Genomic DNA, 16,254 nt, shown 5'->3' on the forward strand with positions numbered 1-16,254 from the left:
TGAAAAGTCCTCAGGGTGGGCAATCACACAGATCACATAAATCCACTGTCAACTTTCTCACTTGATATTGCTTGTCCATTTCCAAGTGACCACTACAGGAAGAAGGACTACCTTCTGAAAGTGCTTGGGTTATCAGGTTACTTGTAGTAATCTTATAGAACTGTGTAACATGTCAATCAAAAACACTTATCAATACATGTATTTAGAATTGTTTTATTGGAGTTATTAAAAAAGTGCATCTCTATACATCTTCTTAAGAGTTGAAGTTACACTGTATATCTCAATGGATAAAAAGTTAAGGACCTTATGGTACTCTTAAACTGAAATATTTTAATAACAGCTAAAGCCAAGACTTCAAAATGTATGTGTTACTTAATACTCTTATTATATTACAATCCACTTGTCAGTAAATTTCACAATTCATTCAACTTCTTTCTAATCAGTAATATAATCCCATATATAGCTATTTTGAATTGTTTAATATAACTGTTCAAATAAATGAAATTTAGCTTGTATATTTCCAGCTTTTATTGTGTCTATATAGAATTACAGAAATATAACAAAGCATACAAATATACAAAACGTTTTTTAACAAATAATACATAAATTAACATCACAAGTCATACTCACTGTAGGATTTATCAGTCTCCTCACTGCACAAATGTAACTGAAAAAGTTATTTATTTTCCCTTCTTTACATATTTTCAAGGTGGTTAAGTGTCATGTAGGCAACTAGTAGGCTTAGCTTACTAACAATGAAAGTGTCATGGTCAATTATTTGGGAAATCATTTATAGGCAATTATTTTAAAATAGATTAATTAAACAAAGACCAAATAAACTCAAGGTCACTGTTATAACCTCAGACATTACCAAAATACAAAATAAACACAATTACCTGAAACCAGCTTCAAATATTAGACATATATGACTGCTGTATGAATTTCCTTTTTCCCTATCTACATTAAACACAAGTGGGAATCTTCAAGGTCAAATAGTTAGCAATTTTTGAACATTCATCCTGTGTATTTAGCACATGTAGAATGATGGTATCACTGAACAAACACTGCATCATACATTTAGGAGCTTTATCACAGATGAGTTTAAAACCAAAAACTTTTATTTTACTATGTTGATAGTTCACATAGCCAGTCACTGGCATCTGGTACTATTTATGCATGATGTAACTCATGACTGTATAGTGATTGAATGAAATAAGCAAATAGCCTAAAGTCTGAGTATACAAGACATACTGTCTATTATCCTTCCTTGTTTGTACACTTTTAAAGGTACATCACTCATGTCTTTTGCTTACCTAAAATATCCAGGCATTAAATAATTTGTGACTAAAATCACTTTGGAATAAGTTTAAGCAAGGGGTTTAATTCTTAATTACATATGACAAATCAGTTCTTACAAAACTGACAGGAGTTAAATCTCACAAGTGTGTGTAGTTAATCTATCTTTGGGCTACGAGCATATACATCAGTAACAAAACATGGTTAATATTAGAAAAGTAAGATGTAATAAAAAATCACGTTAAAATTTAACTGAAACAACTTGGCAGTTGCACTTTGAAAGATATGAATAGGAATATAAGTAGCAGATTGTAAACAGAAATCTCTATACCAAATCTACCTAAGCAACATAATGTGTGTTAAACAATAGCAATTACTGTATCCAATAGTTTTAAACTATTACATAAGTAGTGTTTAATGCCTTAATACATATGCCTTTCAACTTTCTTTTGTAATAAAATTAGATTTTAATATTAGCATGTCTTACTAATACAAATATCATAATTGTCAACTACTGTCTGGCAATGACTTCATTAAATATTGTTATGCTTGATTGTATTTCATATAATTAAATGTCTTATTTCATCCATTTTCTAGATTGTGTTGTTAACAGGTTTGTATTACTTGAAAAGTTAATACATAAGTATATGAAACTTTCTCTTTTATGTACTAACTTTTAATTAAAACATGAGCTTTTTCAGCTTTAATAACTTTTTACACCTGTTTGGATAACATGCCACAATTGAATACATAAATGTATGAAATTTCAGTATTCAGAATTAATGTTTCAATGAAAAATTAACTTGTGTTACTAAACCCAAATTTTAAAACTACTTATCATGCTGTCTTACTCCTAAATAGTGCATCAATGAGTAAGAGTAGTTAGTAGAATTAAAACAGTGATGGCACAGAACTCAGAAATAGTTTACAAAACAAATTATGGGCATTGACAAAAAGTCCAAATCAGTGATGTAGAACTTTCATAAAGATAAGTGAATAATTTGAGGTAAAATAATTTTTAAAGCAATTTATATGTTAACTGCTTTGTAAGATTGCAACACAAACTTTTTGTAGTCAGAGTGGCATTAATAAACATGCAATATTATTTGTTAAAACCATATAATTGTTAAGTATAGCAAAAGTAAGCAGTATACACTAATAAGAACAAATACATCAAGGGCTCCAATAAAAACTAGTATTTGACCCCAGTGGGCCGATACATAGAAAGAAACTTTCAGAAAATGCTTGGAATCCTTTTAACAGGTTTTCCTTTAATTTTTGTCATGTGCATCAGTACAATGCGTTACCATCTCTCCTGTCCATTTTTGCAATTTAAATTATTTCATATTTTTGCCTAAGATGAAAGTAAAGGAGGAAGCATGAAACTTTCCATTATTCATGAACCTATCATTTGTGCAAAAAACTCCTAATAAGTAATACTTAGAAAACAAATACTCCTCTAATGTGAACTAATTTAAAACAATGAGGAATACACTTATTTTTTGTTATTCAGTTAGCATATATAATTTACACATAATACATTAGTTACATCACTTAGAAATTGATGGATTGTGAATCCTGGTTATATGTTTAGGTGAGCATGTATGGTGCGATGGGAATTTGAACCCTTGACCATCAGATGAGTCAAGTGCCTTAACCACCTAGCCTTGCCGGGCCTCCAGTACAGTGTAGAAAATAAACGTTTAGAAGGATTTTTCTAAAAAAAAAAAGTATCAAATCATCTTACATTAGATTATTGAATGTCAATTGGAATTAACTTGAAAACCATAAACTATAAAGCCTATACTGTTAAGAATAAAAATATAGTTATACAACTACAGTTTTACTACACTACTGCTCATTAACACTAAAGATATCTACAAGGGAGTTTTACTAGTAACTCAAACTTTTATTGCTTAGAAGTAATAAATAGAAAACTCTTACCTTAGCTGGATTATATAACACAACTTCCAAGAACCCAGCAAAGCCTTTCTAGCTTCACAAAAGTGTATGATGGTGAAACACTCAAATAAAAATAAAAGGAACCTAACATACAATGCATTATTAAAATGTTAACAGGAGAACACTGTTGCAAGAAACTCTAAAACAAACTATTTTTCCTGAAATTTTAAAACAAATTAAACACTATACATTCTTGCATTTTATCTAATCTGAAAAAAATAAAATGTTACGTTCACATATCTTTATTGTTCACAACTTTTATGTCTGTGGTAAAAAAGTTTCTCTGTATACATTTTTCTCATACCAGAATTATCAAATACGCCATTACAAACTACATGACTAGTAAAATAATACATACTAGGATGCAATACCTATGTTATGTAACTAGATGTTCAGGTAGTTTAATTAACTCCTTATATAATAAACATTTGAGACAAACATCAACCACGTAAGGAGTATTTTTTTCTCTTAGTTATAATAAATATCTCTGTTGAGAAGTTATCTATTTGAATTTATAGTAAAATAAAACTGGGTTGATATAACTTGAGAAATAGCTTGTCTTTGTATGCTGTCCCAAAGCAGGATGCTGAGTATTTAATTCAAATAAGTGATTTCTATGAAAGAGTTCAAAGAGTTGTGGAACATATTTTTCATCCTGAACAAAAATCTGCATTCCTCTGTTGCTACAAAACTCAAATACAGCTCCCTTTCTGCCTCTGAAAGTTCAACAGCCATCAAAAGTTTATATTTCAATACTTCAATTACTTTCCCCACTTGTAATATCTAAATCCCTTCCCAAATCAATCTGAAAGTCTTCTAAAGGGCTCAAAGTCTCATTCTCTCCATTTCTACTAATTTCATCATATGGATCTTCTAAAAATATCTACAACTGTACTTTCAAACATGTTTTGAATGAGGCTACTTCTCATGGGAATGGCCATGTTTATTTACATTTGTCAAAGAAATTATGAGTTTATAACATTCTAGCAAAATGTAAGGTGCCACTTTCAAATGAACTGAATCCACAGAAAGAGCTTGACAAACATAAATGATATAGTAGGGAGCTGGAGACCAGATACTTAGTGTGTGTGTGTGTGTGTGTGTGTGTGTAGTGTTGAAAAACTGGAATTGATACAGAGAATGAAAACTTAAGACTGTAGTGTGTTTTTCTTTTTACAGTGCTAATGTGTTGGTAATTCTAAGAAATAAACATGGAACAAACACAATACATTAAAATTAACCACATTCACACAGTTTAGTTATAAGATTTTTCACAAACCTGGTGATTATGTGCCAAATCTATAAAATGGAAATGTACCTACAAAGTTGACAGCAATGAGTTTTGTATATTGAGAACTTGGCTCAATGTGCAGCTGGTTGTTTGGTTTCTTTTAAAGGCATTCTATGTTATCCATTATTACACCTAGAAATATGGAGATAGACATTACCAAGATTTTTGCCACCCTAAAATTGTATTCCCATGTAGTTTACCCATAAGAATATCAAAAATAATAGCAAGGACCTTACATTCATTTGAATTCCTATTAGTTGATATAAAAGTAAAAAGCTTTGAGTGGAAATTTGTTGCAGACCACCAAATAGCACTGGTGAAAATAGCAAAAAACTTTACACTGAGATTAATATTTCAACTGTTAAATTCAAAATTATGGGCAATTTTTTCACCAATTAGTTGAGTAACCTACTGGAAACAATGAAGTTATTTTCGATTTGTTAACTTCAAATATAGAAATGACTGAGAGGATGGAAATTAGGGAATATGTGGGTAGAAGTGATCATTATTCTATTAGGTTCAATATTCTATTTCTTATTTCCATATGCAATAATGATATTTTGGCTATAAATTTGAATATTCAAGGTAAACATATTCCTCACAGAAAGAAACAGTAGATGCAAGTAAAAAACAGGCTATCTCACCAAAAATTTAAGAGATAAAATTAAAAAAAAGAATTGCAAATTTAAGAAATTTGAATTGACTGGCACAACAGGAGATTTAGAAGAATAAGAAAGGATGTATGAGAGAAGTTTGAAAATGTAAAAATTAACGATAGGGATTTCCTTAAATACAAGGTAAACAAAATGTTATAATGGGAGTAGGATCATTGAGAGATGATACAGGAAACCTAGTATCTGATGATTATGAGATGACAGGGTTATTAAATTTTACTTTTTTTTTTTGCTTTTACTAATAAGGATATAAATAGTATTCCAAATCTTGAACAGCCAATATAAATGGAAATGAGATCAAACATGATGACTGTATTAATTCTGGTTAAGAAAAAACTGTAAAGCTTAAAGAATAGGTCTTCTAGGCCAGATAATAACATCCCCAAGGGTTTTGAATGAGATTAAAGATTGAGTATGTGAGCCACTTGCTATTTTGTTTTGTCAGTCCTTGAACAGTGGGCAGGTACCAGAGGATTGGAAGTTTTCTAATCTCACTCATCTTTAAAGGAAGGTGGTAAAAATGTCCCAGAAATTATGGATCCATTATTCTTGCAGTAGTTTTAGAAAAAGTGGTGAATACTCTGTGACAAGATGTTTTGCAAAAGTCATGTAACAAAGTTTGGAATTTTATTGGATAGTAATGTTGTTTCACTAAGAGAAACTTTTGCTGTACAAATTTTGGTATATTTGGATTTTCAGAAAGCATTTTATAAAAAGGTGCAACATAAAAGGCTTGTATAAAAAAATATTTTGATAAATGTGGGGGATAAGTTAGCAAACTGGATAGTAAAAAGCAGAGTGTTATTATAAATGGAATTCAATCAAACTGGATTGTTGTTACAACTGGGAAACTTTAGGGCTCAGTCTCAGGATCTTTTGGTTTTTTTTATTTACATCAATGACATAGATGAAGAAATAGTCAATACAATGCTTAAATTTGCTGATGAAATTAAGGTCTTTGGTGTTACTAGTTGTGAAGAGAATGTTGCTAATTTATAAAATGATTTAGATCTTAATGATTTGGGAAAATAAATGGTAGATGGGTTTTAATTATAATACATGTAAATGTAAGATAATGCATGGGGGTTATCATAATTTGAATTATAAGTACATGTATAAAGTTGCTAGTGGTAGGGCAACTAGAATTTTAGGTTGCATCTACAGAAATATAGAACACAAGTCTAAAGAGGTTATAACTTCATTGTACAGGTCCTTAGGAAGCACACTGAATTGTTTGAAGTGATTCAGACAAGGGTTATTAGAATGGTGCCTGGAATGGCAGGGTTGTTATATGAGGAGAGGCAAAACTGATGTGAGGTTCAACTACTAGATATATTCTACATTTTTCTTTGCTTACTTAAGTAAATCACTTGCTCTAAAGACTATGTATGAAATATCACTTTTATAATTTTTTAAAGAAATATGCACCTACAGTGAGCATAAACACCCAGAAAATTATAATAAATGGATGTATATGGAAAGACAAAAAGTTAAAGGAACAAGAAATATGTAAGTCCTCAGTTCAAAATTATATATAATGTCAGGTACACTTGCCAATTTAAAAATTAAAGCATTCTTTATTTACATCTATGAATTCAGAAACAAAAAATACATGGTAGCAGTAAAAAAAATGGCATACCAAATAATGTTTCAATACTATGAAAAGTCACTTCTTCAAATGTACTTTAGAAAACAATTTTTTTTTTAAGTTGTTACTTATTAATTTCACGTATTTACAAATAATTTAAGTGGTTTATTTTTCTCTACCGATTCCCCGATTTCAGGGCAACAACTACACTGAATACAAAACTACTTTGCTTTATAGGTAGAGTAACTAATAAATGGAAAAGTACAAACACACACATATACCTAAAAAGAGAAAATAAAATGACAATAGGCCGAAGTGAGATATCTATTAATGAAGAACTTATTTAACCATAAAGTTTCAGTGATGTAGATTACACTTTTATAATTTAGTTTACTAATGCCATTATATATAATGAAGTGACATGAATTCTCTACTGAAAAAAAAACAACAAATTAATAAAATCTAAACATGTTCAAAGGTAACTTACAAACCACATATACTTGAAGCTTTATAATCGTTATCATGGAAGTGTTTCCAGCAAATGAAAATCGAAGGTGTTGGTTTCCAGTCTTGCTTTCGTATTTACACTTGCAAGTTTGGAGTTATTTTTTCCTTGCACAAGGAAATCTCAAGACCACCTGTGATATTACACTATGCTACCCTGGGAATTTTGCAAAGTTTAAGATTGTTGTAGGGCTCTGTTTTCCTTTCAGTGAAGTATGCTTGCTTGTTGCAAACAACTACCAACATCATTTAATAATGCAGGAAGTTAAAAATGTGATATATTACATGAAGCACCTAACTAAATAACATAGAAGGATCAGTTCCATTATGTTCATACTTAAAGCTTGCCATTGGCACTTACATTATTAAATGGAACTAGTGTGAAAACAAGTAAAATGTATATGACATAACGTTCTGTTTTAAGTATCTGAATTTTAAAGATGAACATCAAATCTGCAGATACCAATTTTTTTTCTTTTTTAGTGAACAAAATCTACGTTCTTTTTAAACAATTCGACTTGATGTTTGCCATTGAACTTATCAATTCAAATGGGTAGAAAGACCCTAAAGGACTTCTTATTATAACCATGATTTTCTTGCATTTTATATAAATTGCAAGACATAGTTCCAAGATCTTTACTTCCATGATATAAAAAAGACTGTTTTACAGACAGTAACATCTAATAAATTTACAGGTTGATTTGTTTCCACCTGTAATGTAATATAGGTAAGTTACATATAAATGATTAAAAAAAATAAATAATACTGGACAAGTAATCATTACATGTACAAACTGGCAAAACGTGTTAAACAGATTCATAAACCTCATGAACATAAAAGTTTCAATAACTTTTCTTATAGATTGAATTACTTCAGATAATTTTCAACATGGAAATTACTGCCACAAGAAAAGGTATGAGAAAACAGTATTCTATACAATTCTTAAACATGTATATCAGTTTGGTTATAAATTATGCAAAAGGTACCTTACAAGCTTTAGTTCACTATGTTTATCATCATTAGTGATTAGAAAATTATGACACATTATCAAAAAATTATTCTTATAAAACAATGAAACCTTTGGTGAAAAAGGTTAACAAAAGCACTTCACAGAAGACAGTAATGCAAGTTTGAGTCACATTAGAAATAAAAACAACATTTATTAATATGCTTTAAACTGTTTCACATGTATGAATAATGCCTGCAATAATAGTGTGACCTATTTACAAACACAAACACACACTTAACATGTAATCTCCTTATCTGTTTTTGATCAAGTACTTTTAGAAAATTGTTACTTTTTGAATTAAAGATATGTGTAACAATATTTCATATTAGTGATATATCTTCAAGTTAAAAAAGGTAAAAGAATACATAATAATGATTATATAAACTGTTTAGTAATTCATAAACTTGTTAAAAATTATAAAACCATTACGACATGCAAAAGGCTTAAGCTAAAACTGTTTCAGTGATTAACACAGCAGAAATAAATTAACAATAAATCTTGCAAGATCAAAATGGAAGGTTAAATGAACTACTTAAAGAACATTCAACTGAAAAATAAAATATATTTTCAAAATATTTTGCACTTTAAAACAATGTTAAAATAAAGTTTTACCATTGAAATTTACATAAGAATAAACATTTCATAAGATTATCATAATTTTCAATCTAAAGAATAAAAACTTAAGGCTGTTTACAGAATACAGTAACCAATTAGATAAGCAACTAAGTTGTTCAAAGCAAAAGAAACGGTTAAATATCTTTTTTTTACCAACACATTTTCTTCTTACTGTAATATTCTAATGCCAGTAGAAGATAATCTGTATAACATTTTACCTTAAGATGTAAACATATCCCTTCAACATTTCAATAAACTCAGAATAATTCATAATGTTCATGAAATTACTGATGTAAGCTAACAATTGTACAGTGCTTAATCTTGAGAAACCTGCATTAAAAAAAGCACACTAACACCAAATAATTCTGTTGACATAACTGTATTTTTAATCCCTTTCACAATATTATTAGAAACTTCAGTTTTCTTCTAGTGTTTAAAATAAAAATACCAGTTCAACTAGGTGAAGAAAACAGCTTAAATATGTATGTAAAGATTTCTTCTTCAAAAACTAGTTTAAACTTTTATGTGTCTTTAACAAAGTCTTAAAATTTCCTCTAATTACATAACTAGTACATTTTTCTTTGTCCTTATTTAACTACAATTCTGCAGAACTGCTTCAGTTTATTCACTCAGATTTTTTGCTGTCTCAGATTTAGTTCTCTGACAGGTAAATGGAGTTGCAGAGGATCTTTAAGTCTTCGTAACTCCTCTTCTTTTTCAAATATGGCATCACGTAAAGAATTATATTCTTTCATATCTAAACCATGTTTTCTGGCTTTTTTATAAAAACTTAATAAAAATTCTCGATCTCTCACATCAGGAAACAAGTATTCCTATTTGTAAAAAATAAAAATAATAAAAACAAAACCCTATTAATCTTAACAAATGTTAAAACAAGGAGACTGTTAAGTCACCATCACAATACATTCACACTCATCTCTTACAAATACAAGGTAACTTGTGTTTAAAAATTATTATTACAATGTAATTCAGAAAGTATTTTTTATATATATATCATTAAATGTGTTGAACGTTAAATTTCTATCAAGTATTTCTATATACTTATGAATAACCAGCATTACTTAATTAACCTCATGCTCCATGAGGTAATTCAAGTCCTTTTTATGTAAGTATTATTCATTTCTAATAAGTATAGTAAAAAGTATAAGAAACATTTATCTTAAAAAATAAAAGTAAAAAATTTACAAACTAAAATTTAAAGTTGAATGTTAAGATTACCAGGATGTGAAAAAAAAATTATAATTTGGAAATTTTTGCACAATGATACTTCAAACTAAGACTTTTTAAACACATTTGATCAAACTATTTATGCACCAAATAGTTTGCAAGTCAAAGAAACACACACACTGAGAAAGAAATACCATTTAATATTGATGTTAATTTCATTAATTATTGTTAGGTTGTCTTATTTTCAAAGTGAGCAATTTCACCCAATTTGTTTTCTCAGTTCTTTACATTAAGTGACGTTATGGGTGCAAAATACAAAAACTAGTCAACATGATGCAACATGTGGATCTCACAGGTTGTGAAAATTATATAACAAGTCATTAATCAGGAGTTAATAGAACAGTGGAGTTTGAGTGAATTATGTCATTCATACATTTATTATTTTAAGAGGAAATATAATCATACATTACCAAAATCCACAAAAATAGTACTTATTTTAGAAGGATACAAAAAAGACATCAAGAAATGAATAAACGTTTATACATTGGTGGCTGACATATCCATTCAACACATGGGAAATATACTGAGACCCCAAGGGTGTGATACAGTGTGATCAGATTCAAACACTAATCCAACTATGTCACATATTAGAGGGGGTAGTAAGGTGTGGCCTTAAGGGTATGTCAGGTTGTCGATAATTGGTCCAGTGGTTCACCAGTTATAAATGGATACACACACACAGCTTTTGTCAAATGATATCCCTAAATACTTCTTGAATTATGAATGCATCTCAATTTTCTTCAATTAGTCGTATATTTCTCTAGAAATTCTAGGTTTCACATTTATATTAACAAACCCGTTAGCCTATCACCCATATTTACAAGGCTGTTATAATGAAATTTAATTTATTTAACCAAGTTACAAACAGTAATTACTAGGATTCTATTTATTGATTGATGCAACTCAATAACAAATTTAGAGGGTACTTTCAAGGAATCTCCATAAAAGTGTTTTGGTGAAATACCCTGGTTTCCCAAGAAGTTGGGTAAAAAGTTCCATTTCTGTGCAAAACTCAGGACCAAGACAATTTTTTACGGCATTATTTGTAAATTAGTGAACCTAGCAACTTAGGAGAAGGGTTTATTTGGGGAATCTCAGAGTTTCCCAAAAAGTTGGGATGAGCAATTTCACTCTTTGCAAATCTCAGAACTGAGAAAATAATTTTAGTGAGTGACAAATAGTAATAAATTTTACACTAATAAAAATGAAAAATGGGCCCCCATTCTCAATTAAAATAAGAACTAGTTGCAAAAAACACCCCTCATTTTGTCAAGTTGTGCTTGTCCAATACTTAAAGTAATATAACAGAGTCATGCAAATTAAGTAGTTATAAATTAAAAAAAAAAGTTATTCAATTTATGAATTTTAAAAATCTATGCCAGGTTCTTGAAATATCACAAAAATGTAAAAAGAAAAATTATTTTAATCCCACATTTTACATTTAGATGTGGTAGTACACCACAGATATATTATATACACGTGTACAAAGGATGCTAAGTTTTGAAACGTTCTGCAAGATGTCACTTTAATCGGGATGCTTCTTATTTTCTTTTACTTTGGTCCTTCTAGGCTATCCAAGCCACTAAATTAAACTAATCCTTGGTAACAACCTCAAAACTAGCCCTTATCAAACAAATACTTATAAAGCATTCTCTTAAATCAACTGCATCTACTAAATCTGAAAGAAACTTGTACCAATTACCCTAGTATGAAAATAAAGCTGTCTTAGTTGAAGACATCTTCTACCCTGCCAAAAATTATATTTCTATTCTATTGTTTTACCATTAAACATGAACATAGTTGATGTATAAACATTATCAATCAGTTACCATACTGATCTTAAACACCTCATTCAGATGACTTTTAACACTTTCTGTTTTTATGATATTTCCATCTAAAATTTTATCATAGTAGCCCTTCTCTGAGCCCTTTTGGAAAAATTCAGTATCCTTTGAGGTAAAGATCCTAGCACTGAACACAATAATCGAAATGTGAGCTTAAGAGACCGATTAAACACAACATTTTCTGTCAGTAACACCACTAAGGTTATTTCTATACAAATTATGCTTATAATAATTCAAATTAGAGGACCTACATAAACTCTCATGCATTTATTATAATTAAAATCCATCTGCCATTTATTTGCCCAACTCACTAAATGATGTAAATCCTTTTGTAAAGCAACAGCATCTTCTTCACAGCTAGCAAAACCAAATAATTTAATATCATCTGGAAATAAGTAATTTATATACCACTCATTCCTCTATGTCATTTATATAAATCAGAAAGAGTAAAGGTTCTAAGATGGAGCCCTGAAGTAACCCACTTGTGACATTAATCCATTCTGGCTGAACTCTCTTACAACAACCCTTTTCTCTCTTCCATCTACCCAGTTTTCTATCCAATGAGTCAAGCTATTCCATACACCCACAGAGACAGCCTTTTATATGGCACATAATTACTAGCTCATTCAAATTACCACTCATTAATAAAATTGGCATGAATTAGCACTAAGAAAAGTGAACTGTTTCAGTAACGATGCATTTGGATTAAAAATGAAGCAAATAAAAGTACTTTCTCTTGTAGTATCATTTTCACACCAACATGCAAGATTGATTTTTGGCAATCCTATCCTTAATACAAAATTTTACCCAATTTGCCTGTATGACAGGGTTAGAAAAATGAAACAAACATTAACTTTGAGTTAGAGAGAAGATGGAAAAAATCCAAACGACAACATTTGAATAATGTGGATAAATAAAGCATACCTGTCTTGATAATAAAAAATATGCATACATAGCTACAGATGTTCCATAAGTAATAAAGTATGTAACTGGTTCCATTATATCCCATGAATATTCCCACCATGTTAACCGTGCAAGACACCAAACTGAATTCCTAGGAGGCCCAGTCCAGTCCAACTCAGAAACGATGTTCTTCTGTGTGATTTTCTTTCAAGCTCAATTCTTTTCTGAAATGTTAAAAAAAATAACAACATATATATCTAATAAGATGTACAGTAATTGAAAGTTGATCAGAATAGATCTTTAATTTCAACAATAACTACAAAACAATGAGTAACACTCAATTTATTTCAAGTTAGAATATTTTAACATATAAAACCAAGTCTTCTCAATATTTCTGGATGGGTGTAATTTTAGGTAGCCACCTGTATCATGTATTATAAACCAACATAATGGTTTTCAAACAAGACCCAAAACCCTAGCACTTTCAAAGGAGTAGTTCATTATTCTTCAAGAAAATAAAGGGTTATGGTTTAAAGAGTATACTAAAATATACACACAGATGTTGACATCACATAAATATGAGTTAGTCTGGAGAACTAGCTAATCATAACATAGAGTTGTAACTGTTATCACTGGTACAAACTAAATCCAAAACCAACAAGAAAGTTTATCCAATCTTTTTAAATGTAAAATTGATAATAAAACAATGGCTGTTAATACAGCAAATAATTTATATGTACATATATATATCTTTTGTGTGTGTGAGCATGTGTAAGGTGACCCCTTCCTCAATGGTAGCCAAATTTAAACTTATGCATAACCTTGAATAAGGATTTGAGCAGACTTGGAAGATTAACATATATATGCCACTGGTTACCTTACTCTCTAAACATACCTGGGGTTTACCTGATGTACTGTCAAAGAAAAAAAATTCTACAGGTTTGAAACAAATCCAAATTCACACAAATATTTTCAGAAATGAAGGTTTTCTAAGGAAGCTATTAAAAGCTTTCTAGATCTGTTGTTTATTTCCAAATCATCTAAAAATCCCATCAGATTCCATCTTTCCAGGAGTTACATTTAATCACTTTTTCATAAAACCAAAAGTTATTTTTCACCCCAATTCATTACCTATACACTGACAGAAATAATTTATATTCTACTCTCTTTAACAATATTCAAATATTTCCTGTAGCTATTTTAAAATTTGTGCTTCATTAGTAGTTTAACTTCACATGCTTTTAGAACATAAAATGGTGAACAAAGACTTGTAAAATAAACTGCCAAATAAAGAAGGAAAGTGAGAATAAAAACAAAGATTATTTCACTGTATTCTTAAGATAGAATAGCATTTTAGAAACTAAAAATAATGCTTTGGGATTGATAGAGAAAGTCTAAACAAAATAAAAATAAAGTTAACTGTTTGTTCACAAACAAGACTCCTTGGAGATATGCAGAAATATCTAAATTTAAAAAAAATAATTTGTTAAATATCTTTGACTATAAGCATTATGGGTTGGTATGCATTTAACACCTGAGACTATTTACTGGTCCAAATATGGATAATTTATATAAAATGCATGTCAAAATCATAGAAAAAATTCTCATCCCATGTTTACAGATTTTTCTTTTAAAAAACAAAATACTTTCTCAAGAGGTTCCAGTTTCTGTTTTAGTTCTTCAAGTTTGCTGATCAGTCTTCTTTCTTCTTGAATTTGGTGTTCATCAACATGCAAGACTTCATAAAGTTTTGCTACTTGAAATTTGACGTCAGATATGTCTTGAATTCTTTCACATGTTAGTTTACCTGCAAATCACAAATGGCCTTCTCTTCATTTTTACATTATTTGACATAAAAATTTCTTAAAAGTGTGTGTGATTTTTATCATATTTATCAGCATTTCCTAACTATGGAGTATGGATCATTATTTGATCAAGTGTGAAATGTTATATGAATTTTACCAAAACTAAAAAAAAAGTTGATAAATTAACTTACCATTTTTATCTGCCACCAACAACTAACCTTAACTCTTTTGTGACATGTGGGTCTAAGTGCACTTACAACATTCTAGTTAATTAAACTACTCAATTACCATGGTATATAAATAAACTTGACATCAAAATATAAAAATTAAACTTAATATAAGTTAAAGTTAAAACAACCTCAATCTCTCCTAGTGTGAAAATAGTCATATTTGTTTCCTGGGTATTTCCTCTTTCTCAAATTTATTTACCACCCCTCTGAGGAATACAACATTTAATGTAATTTACTCTTTCCAGTGTTGGCACCAATCAAGTGAGACAAAACTGTTATATCCCTCAATCTTAGTTGTCTGACTCTAAAGAGCAATTAAATAGAAAATCATATCCCTCTTGCCATGCCAACTTCTCATATTTTCTCTTTCAAAATATGAAAATCCTTACAACTAATGTTACTGGATAAAGTAAAATATTAAAAAAATCTATTAGGGTGCAGTAGCTTTTTGGTTGGGAAACACTGGTTTAGTTAGATAATGTCTTCCCAGAGATTTGGATAATATTTACAGAGTTTATAAGAAAGAACACACTTAACAATACTAATATTCCAACATGTGTGCCATTCTATGGCTCTCTTTTCAAGCACAGTAGAGAAAGGAAATAAACAAATCAAAATAATTACTTAAAAACAGTCCTTTAGCAAATAAGCTTCCAATCAAATTGTAATTTACCAAATATTCTAATTCCAACATAACTATAATCCTGCATAAACTGATAAGAATTAACTTTGATAAGGTATTACCAGCTCTGTAAAATGTAACAAACCTATGTTTTTTTCATATTCCTTAAAATGAACACTGCATCAGCACAACTACCAAAAAGACATACGCACACACAAAATTCTGTCATCTGACTTTTGTTGAAATTTATTATTATTATTATACCAACGAAGGCTGTTCAAAAAATATGCGGACTGACGTCATAAAACAAAATGTACTTTATTTTTATTTAGAAGTTACAGCTCTGTGACCCCTTCAAAGTACTCTCCTCCCCAACTCACACACTTATCCCAACGGTGTTTCCACTTGTTGAAACAGTCCTGGTACGCTTCTTTTGTAATGTCCTCCAGTTCCTTCGTCGCATTTGCCTTAATCTCGGGAATCGTCTCAAATCTTCTTCCTTTCAAGGGTCTTTTGAGTTTGGGGAACAAGAAAAAATCGCAAGGAGCAAGGTCAGGTGAGTAGGGGGTGGGGAAGAACAGTGATTGAGTGTTTGGCCAAAAACTCACGAGTTCTGGGGCACAAATTTCGCAGCAACGAGGTGCATCTTCAATTTTTCGGTCA

At 29.9% G+C, this 16,254-nt stretch overlaps 1 protein-coding gene across 1 annotated transcript in view; it reads right to left on the reverse strand.

Annotated features, from left to right (window-relative positions):
• Positions 1 to 516: 516 nt before the first annotated feature.
• The window catches only part of LOC143234067 (calcium uniporter protein, mitochondrial-like), a 32,276-nt gene continuing 16,538 nt past the window's right edge, over positions 517 to 16,254 (reverse strand). Inside the window, 4 exon segments of the mRNA XM_076471110.1 lie at positions 517 to 9,772; positions 12,956 to 13,071; positions 13,074 to 13,158; positions 14,581 to 14,741. Coding sequence (XP_076327225.1) covers positions 9,569 to 9,772; positions 12,956 to 13,071; positions 13,074 to 13,158; positions 14,581 to 14,741 — 566 coding nt within the window. The 3' untranslated portion in view covers positions 517 to 9,568.

Source organism: Tachypleus tridentatus, chromosome 12 (genome assembly GCF_004210375.1).
Source record: "Tachypleus tridentatus isolate NWPU-2018 chromosome 12, ASM421037v1, whole genome shotgun sequence".
Lineage (NCBI taxonomy): Eukaryota > Metazoa > Arthropoda > Merostomata > Xiphosura > Limulidae > Tachypleus > Tachypleus tridentatus.